The sequence below is a fragment of the Sinocyclocheilus anshuiensis genome, unplaced genomic scaffold (genome assembly GCF_001515605.1).
Source record: "Sinocyclocheilus anshuiensis isolate Anshui unplaced genomic scaffold, SAMN03320099.WGS_v1.1 scaffold128, whole genome shotgun sequence".
Taxonomy (NCBI): domain Eukaryota; kingdom Metazoa; phylum Chordata; class Actinopteri; order Cypriniformes; family Cyprinidae; genus Sinocyclocheilus; species Sinocyclocheilus anshuiensis.
The window spans coordinates 387,640-399,185 of record NW_015555710.1 but is presented as its reverse complement, the minus strand read 5'-3'; the positions used below and the strand labels follow the sequence as shown (position 1 = coordinate 399,185).

The following is an 11,546-nucleotide window of genomic DNA, read 5'->3' as shown; positions in this document are numbered from 1 at the left end:
AAAGCTGGATCACGAATGATTCCCGCGAACATAAACGGATTTAGGTAGATCGGGGGCGCATTCCCTTCACAAACAAAAGTAATACCCTGCGTCTTCAGCGGCTCAGATGTCGGGAGTATATACACAATTCAATTTTTCTCTGCTTTGCACACATAAAGTTCAATAAAATTACGTTTGAAGAAAAATATTTTTTTAGCTATGTAATATATATATAATGTATTACATTATACATGATAAAATATAAAGATTTCACAATGATTTGATTCTGTAAAGTTTTTGTTGGTTACAACATTACTGTAGTAAAAACATGTTTTACTACGTTTATACATTTGAAGACGAGCAGAGTATAGAATGCTAGATAAAAAAAGTAGCTAGCTAGAATACATGCATATTAACAGCGTAAACATGAATTAGCCATGCGACCATATAATATGATTAAATGTTAATAAATTAAGTGTATCAGCGATCATAAATGTCTTAGAAATATATTTTACCTAGGTGACGAGGATCACTCAGTCGCTTTGTGTCAAACTCAAATGCAGTTACAGGTTTACTGACAGTTTGAGCGGATCCAACAAGATTTAGTCACAAGCTCTTTTTAATACCTTTCATTAGCTAAATATTTGTAAAGCAGACAGACAGATGTAAAGGGTGACCAATATCATTGATTTATTGAAGGAAAAAAAAACACCATCACCAAAAAAAAGGGCACTTCGGAGTGTGTAAGGGCAAAAAGGGCATGTGCTCTGCACAGGCGGAGCCCTACCTGTGCACGTGCCTGTCGGGAGTAAATGACGACTGCTGTTCATTATTACATCCAACAACAGAACACCTCAATCGCTTAGGAGCCATTCTTGTCTACATCTGCTTCTGCCGTGAAACAATGGAGGTCGGACTGTTACAGCTCACTCAGGGCGGGTCTAAGGTAAGGTGCTAGTGTCAATCTACTGTCACGGGAGCGGCCTTCGTCCGTGTGACGTCACACAGACAAGAAGCTGAGAACGGCCCGATTTGAAAAAGGGGATATTATTTTTAGGTATTAAATAAAAAACACTGGGTGGATTTTTATCATTATAGGGTAGATGTGTTAATTTATGTTCAAACAACATGTAAAAGTGAAATTAGCATCCTATGACCCCTTTAAATGATACACAATATACAGATCTTTAATCCATTTCTAAAACAACATTACGAGTTACAGCAACATCATTTTGTAATATGTATACTTAAAGGGACAGTTCACCCAAAAATGAAAATTCCGGCATCATGTTGTTCCAAACCTGTATTACTATTTGTTGCAGAAAAATTACATGAGGGAAAGTAAATTATTACAGAGTTTTCATTTTTGGATGAACCATCCTATTAATAGTATTTATACTGTAGACAGGTGACGTTCACTAGTTTTACTCTGCTGCCACTGTGGCTCCTTTGGTCTTCCGCTTTTCCAGCAGATTCTTCAAAAAGAATTCACCTAAAAAATGAAACCGTATGTTAAAACAAATAATGTTACAGTATGTGTAATTGTAAGTGCTTCATGAAAAATGGAGTCAAGGTTTGGCTGCCCTGAGAGTCGAAACTACACCTCTTGTTGTAAAAGCTTTTACAAATTCTAAAGTAGATGATGGAATGAATTTTTTTTGCAAGCAACATACAGCAAATGATTAATTTTATTGATGTAGCTGTTGTTGCCCCATGAGAAAAGATTGGAGATTTAAAGTCACAGATTTGGGGCATCTTGCACCAGCCAAGCAACTGTCATTGAAAAAAAAATATGGGAATGCTAACAGATGCCATTATCTGAGTATTAGCTACATTTCCATGAATTAAAACATGTTGTCAGGTTACCTGCTTTGTAAGAGGAGCGCACAAGTGGCCCACTGGCTGTGTAGACAAAGCCTATCTCCTGGCCAACCTTCTCCCAGTAAGCAAACTTCTCAGGAGTAACATACTCTTCCACCTTCAACCAGACACACACTTTCAGACTGATGCATTCAAGAAGAGATAATGACATTCTGAAAGTGTGACAAGTGTGTGATGTAACAGAATGAAACTGAAATAATGTATGAAATGGGAAATGTTGCCTGTTGCTTTTGAATTATTATTTCTGGAAGACTTCTCACTTCGGTAAAATTTGGTTCTTCTTAGATCCACACAACATGTCCAATCAGAGTTTGTTTTGTTTCTATGCAACGTTATCTAAAATAGATCACTTAAAGAAACTATATGTTTAGTTGTTGTTTTTTTTTACCTTGAAATATCATTTTCAAAAAGTGAAAAGGGCAGTTTGCTTTATGGCACAGCAAATGGACTTTTATAGTTATTCACTTATAATATATTTACCATAGAGACTTCACTTAACTATAGGGGACTCCAAAAATACACAAAACTACATAGAGTTGCTTTAAGGTACAGTTACATTGCCATTGTTTGACAATTTTTTTAAGGGCGAAATCCACACGATTGGGAATTTCGCATTAGGGTGAAAGATTTCACATGCAGATTTCACAACAGGTTCAAGCTGGTCTCAAAAGACATTGACTCTGTGAGCTGTGCTGCATACATTGCTGAACTATTGACAATGGACCAATTTTGCACTTGAAATTCAACCGAATGTGACCACACCTTTACTACCGAACGCTGCGTAAAGCTAGCCAATCAGCTTGTGGCTGGTGATGTCAGTCAGCACTTGCCATTTTTGTGTGCAGAGTGTATCAGATGATTAGTGAACAGACTGGGAGTGTGCCATCCAGGACAGAGTTTGGTTGTTTTATTATTCTCGTACCTTGAGATGGCGTTTGGTTGGCTGCATGTACTGCCCCAGTGTTAGACAGTCCACTCCAGAGTCCCTCAATTCTGCAAGAACACAGAGAACTCTCATGTTAATATATGCATATTTATCGACCTCCCTTGATACGTAACGCATCTCTAATTCTAATATGAATTACCTTTCAGAGCTGAGCGTATCTGCGCATCTGTCTCTCCGAGCCCCAGCATTATGGAAGTCTTCGTGAGCACACTGGGTTTCACCTTTTTAGCATGTCGTAAAACACTCAGTGATTGGTCGAAGTTTGCACGGGGGTCACGCACATGCCTTAAGGTCAAAGGTCAAAGATGAAAAGTGAGGTCAGCAATGAAATCTACAAGCTTTAAATGATGAGAGCTACTAATTCACTTGATAAAATAGACTAGATATTTCTGCCATCTGGTGGTGACTGTACATGCTAGAAACAAAACAGGGAAAAAAAAATAAATACAAATAAAATATGAAAGAAACATAAAAGGAACATAAATAAAATATATTTACAATAATATTTATTATTATTTTTATAATATATAATTATTATTTTTTAAAATATTTACATTTTTACAAGTAAAAACAACCACAAATACACAGTGTATATATTTTTGCGTAAAAATAAAACACGAAAAAATTAAACACCACATTTTGAAAGCTGTCTGTGCTTCTGAACTTTACAAACAGCATTAAAAACATTCTTCAAAAAAATAAAAACAAAATAAATAAATAAATCCGTACTGTTACGGAGAAGACTTTTTATGCGAGCACACGAGACTCTACAGCACTAACCTCTGTAAATCTCTGACAGTCTCTACATTGTGAGCATAAACATCAAGCCCAGACAAAGCAATTTTCTCCACTGCTGACAGATCACCACGGAAATCAGGAGTCAAACACTCTACCAGGATTTCAGGGTTCCTAAGAGAGAAAAGATCATGTATGAGAGAAATGGATGAAAGAGTTGATTCTAAAAAACAAATAAACTCTTTTTTTCATTTTTGTACCTTCCTTTAAGGTTGGAGACGGTCTTTGCAAAGTGTTCAGCCCCTCCATCAGGAATGTCTGTTCATTCATTATAATAAAAATATTGTCAGAAGTCAAAAATAAAGTGCAACGGTAAATTTTAAAGACACAATGAAACCAAAATGAAAGTTTTGTGCTTCTTAGTCCATGTCTATTCTCTTCTATATGTTATCTGTATGCTAGCATACTACTAAAACTTCACTTACTAAAAATGATTATAACAGATAAACTCATGGCTATAATGTAACTAAATGGATGAGCCCTTTAATATGTTTTAGTTTTACTAGGGAAATACATCAATGAGGAAAGCAATGAGCATGGCAAATGTCCAAGGCTTTTCATGGAGTCTTTCATTTTGGTTTGCTGGTGTTTCACGTTTTCTCACCATCTCTGTCCACTGATGTGAGTACTACATAGTCCAGACCCCATGCTGCAATGGCTTTAGCTGTGTTATATGGCTCCTCAGGGTCAAGAGGTGGAGGACGTCTTGCTGTTTTAACTGAACAAAACCTACAGCCACGTGTGCATGTGTCCCCCATCAACTATAGCAAGAGTGTGGGAAATCAAGTAGAGGTGTTTAGTCAAGACCATAACATTGAGATATCGTCCTTGTGTATGTGTGGGCATTTCGCAGACTCAATACACTCACCATAATGGTCGCTGTAGCAGTGGCATACTCTCCTCCCCCCCAGCATTCCCCAATATTGGGACACCGGGCCTCCTCGCAGACCTATAACAACAATAACCGTCGATAGACTCGAGATAATTCATGTAACACTGGCTTATAAACATCCTTTTAAAATAACAGAATGTCCAAGCTGCTCGTTTACATACAATAAAAGTGGAAGGTAGTCATCGTTGTTTAGCAAGATTTACATTAAATAGCAAAATTCTGTTTACAACACTAAACACTATATAGCTAGATACACTAAGGTTTAAAGGTTTTGGGTGTGTAAAATATTTTTTTCATGTTTTTGAAATAAGTCCGTTATGTTCAACAAGGCTGCAATTATTTGTCACATGATCCTTCAGAAATCATAGAGTGTTCATTTGGTCTATTCCAATATGTTGAATTGGTGCAAATCAATGTTGAAAATAGCTGTTTAATATTTTTTTTTAAAATGGTGATACATATTTTCAGGATACTTTGATGGATAAAAAGCAAAAAAACAACAACAATCTTTTCTAACAACGGATTTACGGTCACTTTGATCAATTAAATGCATCCTTACTCAATGAAAGTATTATTTATATATATATATATATAAAAATTCTTGCTGACCCCAAACAGTGGAGTACGTAGTGCTCAAGTCCTATGGACTATTTTTATGATGCTTTATGGCTGATTTTTGTTTTTGGAGCTTGACAGCCCCTGGTCCTCATCCACGTTCATTGTATTAGAGAACTGTGTCCATTGTGACCATTGTGTCAGGAGACTGTGTGAAGCAGTTGAGATGTAAGGCATGTTTTCAAACACTCACTGTGTTAAGGTTCAGCTCTCGAAGTGTGTTCTTCAGTTTGTTGTAGTTCTTTCCTATAGGGATCTCTGTTTTCAGCCATGGTGGTAGCCTTAGCCTGGCAAAATAAACACAACTGGTTAAATCATATGTACTGGACTTTATGCATGTATATGTAAAAGTTTAATTATTACAGTAGGTTTTATTATGAGGTATCTATCTCTATATCTGTTTCTCATAAAATGTATTACATCTTAACCCTATAAAGCCTACTGTATCATATGTGATACGGAAATTTCTAAATTATCTCTAAATTAGGGCATAATCAACACTTTGCTGGAAAAACTGTTGCACACAATCTACTACATGCCTTCTGTCATCTGATTGATAGTTTATTCTTTTTAACAAGTAGGCCTTTTAGTACAAATCTATTATTTATGTATTTATTGCAGTGAAATCTTTATTGATTTGAATAAAGTTAGTGTAAGAATAACTTATTGTATTGTTATTTTTAGTAATATTTCAAGATGAACAATTACTGGACTGAGGCTTTTTTTTGTTTTTTAGTAAAATAATGTTAAAAGGTGAGTATAAAACATGATACATCAGGTTTTGAGAAATGTTTATTAGTCTCAATCGTCATTTTACTGCATTGCATTATAAGTCCCCCCACAATCAAAACCTTAAAGCTTTGATCCTAAAACTAAGCATTTAAATATCATCTTAGTAAGACATAATCTTGGGAGATATAGTGTGACTTCCAATATTTATATGCATTTTGTGCAAGTGGTCTGCTATGAAAATCTCACCGATCGACATTAAAAGTGATCCGAATTTTACCCTTTGACCATATAAATATCAGAAACGGCACCAATTTCCACTGTTTTTGTCAGGGTTTTAAACAATATTTTCACAAATTGTTCTTTACCAAACAAAAATGCTTTCAGTCATTCAGCAATTAAAGCACACACTCTGTTTCTTAACAAACAATATCTATGTGCCTAAAGGAACAACTGGACAACATTTGATGTAAATCAAATGTAAATCACTGTAAATAATAGGAAAAAAATAATACATTATTTTATTACTTTCGTATTGGTATGGCATTGATGACCATAGTAATATCACAACACTTTGATAAAACCACGGTACTGAAAGATTTCCACATTCATGCACCAAAAAGAAAGTGGTGTCTGTCCATACGTTTACCTTTCTCCCTTCTGTCTCTTCAGGTTGCCTCTGTATTCCTCCCACTTGCTCTTTTCTGACAGCTCTCCAGATATGAAGTCCTGCAGGTTCAGGCCATCCTCTTTCATGTCTCTCTTCCTCTCAGTGAGTGTTGAGGATGTGTTGGCAACAGTGGTCAGTCTGTTACAGTAAACCTGCGACCAGAAGCAAAGGCTCAGGGCAATCCATTTCAATTTAACATCCAGTTTGGTTAGCTCAGCATATATTCGTACATTGTTAATAGCATATAATGTGCGTAGAAAATATTAAGCTCATTTTAATATATTTAATCAGTATTTTATACTGTTATATTGCAGTAACTTCTGTAACGTTACTGGCCTGCACCGACACTAAACTAGTTGACATTATGTTTTTGTACAATCAATCATATAACTAAAACAAAACAAAGAAATCACTCACATTATACCCCTCAAAGCATTTTGATGGCAAAAACAGAGGATTAGACAAATATCTAACCGCAGCACCGCAACTTCTGCTGATTAACGCCATGACTTTAGATCCAGCTTGAGCCTGTCATTGACAACAATCGTTCTGACATCGATTAACTCACACTGCATGTTTATGACAAAGACTTCATATATATATATATACCTGACAAACCTGTGGATGTGGTACATTTTGCTCTTGATATATATAGACAAAGCAATATATATATCAATAAAATCTTATTTAATAATCTTTGTGACAGTTCACTTCATTAACTTTGCTTTTCAGTATCTGTATTCGTTTGGTTGTGCCTTGGAAACTGGCGATGACGCAAGACGTACTGGTTACATTTACGTCATGACGTCTTTTCTCTTTCCTTTCCCCCTTAATCGGCGAGGTAAGAACATGACGCATCCTGTTCTTGTGCATTTTAATCAACTACAATCTGCACTAATGTCAAATCCGTCCGGTTTTCTTAGTGCCCCAGGATGTTGTTTACATAATCATGAAAATATCTGTAGTTGTATTAGCGGCGAATATCCGATGCTGCTTTATTGTCGCAGTTTATCTGTTAGCCAAACTTGTAGGCTGTAGCAAGCGCAACTAATTTATTGAGCACATTGATATAATGCCATACGTGTCTCATTATGACATTAGTAATGTTCAGTTAACCGTAAAACCGACTGAAATGTCAAAGAATACGTTAACATTGCTGTCGGGATGTAGTTGACAGTTCATTCTGATGTCCCCGGGTTTGCACTAGGCTATCTGGTTTTCTCTACTGATAAATGAAGGCACCGTGAAGACAAGTCAACAAGATGTATTATAACAAGTATCTTTCAGCGTTCTCCGACTGATTTTCTGTACCTTTCTCTTAGAATGAAGACCATTCTCAGTAACCAGACAGTGGACATCCCCCACAACGGTATGCCAAAAAACACATATCACATCCTAAGCATTTAAAAACATTTTCTCCTTATCCATGTCTTCACTTTTATTACATTTTGGCTATTTGCTTGCAGTCGAGGTGTCCCTCAAGGGCCGCACAGTTGTTGTGAAGGGACCCCGTGGAGTTCTCCGCAGGGAGTTCAACCATATTAACCTGGAGCTCAGTCTTTTGGGCAAGAAAAATAAGAAGGTTTGCAGTCTTGATACATGGAAATTAAATGCAGAATAACCCTAGCAATAGTTGTTATATTTATATTCACCCAAATATTGGTTAATGGATTAATGGCTTAATCAGACTGAAAATCTTTCATGTAAACACCTCAATTGATCCGATTGGGCTAGATAAAAATGAAATCGATTGGAAGGAGGTGGAGACAGACCTGAAATCAGATCATCAGGCAAAAAAAATAGTGTGTAAATGCTTGAGTCTGATAAAAAAAAAATGCATTGAGCAGTGCTATGATGCTTATGTTTGTTTTGCATCTTACGAATGTGCCTATGCTGTCTTACAAACTGATAAGTGAAGCGGACTGAATATTTATTAAATGTATGCTAAAATCTTCTGACATGACAACACATCTAAAAAGAAAGCTGACAGTTCAAAAACAGCAAATATGCTCAGTATGACAAGTTTTGTTTGGGATAAGTGTAAAGCGCAATAGTGCATGTAAAATGTGAATTGGATCGCAACATTTTATATTTCAAAATATGAAATGTTGCAACTTCCAGATCCAGAATCTGAAATCATATTGGATTAATTCTGATTAATAAAATTAGTGATGCAAAAATACCTAATGTTAACGTGTGTGGAATTTATGCAAACAATTTGTTTCAGCTGCGCGTGGACAAGTGGTGGGGTAACAGGAAGGAGTTGGCCACAGTCCGCACCATCTGCAGTCATGTCCAGAACATGATCAAGGGGGTCACCCTGGTAAGTAAAATCGATTTTGGTACATTTGTTATCACACAAGAAGATCCTAACTGTGTAAAACCACTTTTAAAAGACTGTATTAGTGTCCTTAATTTCTTTGCCGTGTTATTGAAGAGGAAAAGATATGAACTGCTGTGTGATGCATGTTAATTTTTTTTCTCTAGGGCTTCAGATACAAGATGCGATCTGTATATGCCCATTTCCCCATTAATGTGGTGATTCAGGAGAGCGGCTCTCTGGTGGAGATCAGAAACTTCTTGGGAGAGAAGTACATCCGCCGTGTCCGCATGAGGTCAGGTATGTGTTATAGGATTTTTTTTTTTTTGTCTGATTTCACATACTTTGTCACCATAAAGCCCATAATCCTACTTTATACATTCCTGGTTGCACTGATGCAGAATTTTTTTATTTGTGTGTGTGTGTAGGTGTGTCATGCGCAGTGTCTGCTGCTCAAAAAGACGAGCTGGTTCTGGAGGGTAATGACATTGAGCTGGTGTCAAACTCAGGTAAGCATCTCTAAGATGTACAGTGTCAACCTTTGACGAGAGATACATGCAACTTGACCTCATAAGCATAATTTTAAACTATATAAGGGCCTTTTTGCAGATGAAAGGGTCTATGAATTGTTAGCATTAGGAACGTTTACATGGACACTTTTTGCTTCCATCGGAATGAATTCATTCTGATTGACGAATCCGAACGTAGTGTTTACATGAACGCTAAATAAAGTGATCGGGTTGATATGCGTGTTTATATGTCACGAGCTTCTGATCGGATTTACTCTTTTGATATGTGCACACTGCGTGAATATACAGTTTCCCGCTGTCGTTGTATACTGTTTTAAAAAGCACATGTGATATTTATCTACTTCGGGTCCCAATTAGGCGACGACCTGCACATGAACTGTTGTGCTGTGCTGCTTACTTTATAAAGCAGTAAAAGTGCCCCTTCCCGCACCCAAAACCAGTCGTCTGTGGATGAGTCTTAAACAAGGACTGATGGAACGTTGTGCTGCTCCACTTCACAGACGCTGAGTGAAAGGGGAGTTTTATAATGACGGGACACTCATTTATGACACTTTATTCACCAGGAAGAACAGCTCGTTCCGCTCGTCATACGTCATTACGCTATTTTTACGTCACTGCACATGCGCAGTACTTTCCAGTTTCGGTTTTCAATCCGATCCAAGTGTTTACATGTCCTCTCACTCGGATTACAAAAGGATTAAACCACCCCTCACAATCCGATCGAAATCTGAATCGGATCTGGCCAATTCAATCCGATTGACGTGGTTACATGTGACTTTTTTATTCTGATTGTGCTTCTAGTCCTATTACGATCGGATTAGTAGGGTCCATGTAAACGCAGCTATTGTTGATTTGAATTACAGCTGTGCTTGTGCCAAGCAATGTAATACAATTTGGATTTAGTTAGAGGTTCTTCAGTTGCTGTTTTAGTTAATCCCAGTATTATGCACAAGAACATCTTGTTTTGTGATTTTATTTTGATTTATCAAAAGTGACTCATCCAACTTTTTCAGAAAATAGTCATTTGTTTGTCCTAAAATTGATTTGAAATGCCATTCTTTTACTGGACTGGTTGTGGAAACCCTTAAATCTTAAGCCTAAACCGTACCCTCCCTCACCTTGTCTGTGTTAATTTGCTATTACCTGCAGGTCCTGATGTGTTTAGACTATTTTGCAAAAGACATTTTTAGCCTCCTTTCCCCCTTCTGACATTCTTAAAGGGTTAGTTCACCCAAAAATGAAAATTAACCTGTTATTTACTCACCCTCGAGCCATCCTAGGTGTATATGACTTTCTTCTTTCAGATGAATCCAATCGGAGTTATATTAAAAATTGTCCTGGCACTTCTAAGCTCTATCATTGTAGTGGGCGGGTGTTTCTGTTCAACAGTCCAAAACACGTTAAATAAAGTGCAAGCATTTGTAATAAAACGTGCCTCACATGGGGGGGTGAATAAAGGCCTCCTGTAGCGAATCCATGCGTTTTGTAAGAAAAATATCCATATTTCAAACGTAAAAAACACTTTTCTATCACTTCCCCCATCTGTCATACGCGGAAGCCATTCCCGCGGACGACACATGACTACGGCGTTATTAGTAGGGCTGGGTAAAAAAATATCGATATCTCGATATTAATCTATTCTCATCTTTACGGAACGATATCGATTCCTAAATCCCCAAAATCGATTAGTCTAGCCTGTTTTCAGTTAAAGGGGTCATATGATGCTATTTTAAAGATCATTATTTTGTGTATTTGGTGTAACAGAATATGTTGACATGCTTTAATGTTCATGCACCAAGAGCTTGTAACACTCCAAAGAGAAAGGAAAACTTGAAATCGCATCATATGACCCCTTTAATGGACGGAACATTGAAGGGTAATTCCCATCCAATAAATCGCAATAAGCTTTGTGCTTTGGTACATTTAATATGAAATAAAATCTCATATTTTAAATTATGCCCATTGTATTGCAGTATTTAAACAATAAATGCTGTTTTGGCGTGTTTAATGTGGAGTGACAGATGTCACAGATCGCTGTAGTGCCTCAGTTCAACAGAAGCGGCAGCACGTAGCGCACGTGAACTGATCATCTCCTCCACATTAATACCAGTTTCAGCACAAAATAAACATGACTAAACATCTGAAGGTAAGTTAAAAGAAAGAGAACAACTTAAAAATCCATATCCTGT

At 36.9% G+C, this 11,546-nt stretch overlaps 2 protein-coding genes across 2 annotated transcripts in view; one reads left to right on the top strand and one right to left on the bottom strand.

Annotated features, from left to right (window-relative positions):
• Nucleotides 1-1,087: 1,087 nt before the first annotated feature.
• Nucleotides 1,088-7,062, bottom strand: lias (lipoic acid synthetase). Its single transcript, XM_016464930.1, has 11 exons — nt 6,925-7,062; nt 6,487-6,659; nt 5,302-5,395; nt 4,470-4,550; nt 4,206-4,362; nt 3,802-3,859; nt 3,587-3,715; nt 2,946-3,091; nt 2,783-2,853; nt 1,846-1,957; nt 1,088-1,471 (listed from the first exon to the last, which is right to left on the bottom strand). The coding sequence occupies exons 1-11, from the start codon at nt 7,012-7,014 to the stop codon at nt 1,404-1,406; spliced, it is 1,179 nt and encodes a 392-aa protein (XP_016320416.1). The 5' UTR covers nt 7,015-7,062; the 3' UTR covers nt 1,088-1,403.
• A 256-nt stretch (nt 7,063-7,318) lies between these two features.
• The window catches only part of LOC107671920 (60S ribosomal protein L9-like), a 6,798-nt gene continuing 2,570 nt past the window's right edge, over nt 7,319-11,546 (top strand). The window contains exons 1-6 of the mRNA XM_016464931.1: nt 7,319-7,348; nt 7,830-7,876; nt 7,974-8,089; nt 8,735-8,830; nt 8,995-9,127; nt 9,256-9,336. Of these exons, the coding sequence (XP_016320417.1) occupies nt 7,831-7,876; nt 7,974-8,089; nt 8,735-8,830; nt 8,995-9,127; nt 9,256-9,336 (472 nt within the window). The 5' untranslated portion in view covers nt 7,319-7,348; nt 7,830. The remainder of the gene's footprint in view (nt 7,349-7,829; nt 7,877-7,973; nt 8,090-8,734; nt 8,831-8,994; nt 9,128-9,255; nt 9,337-11,546) is intronic.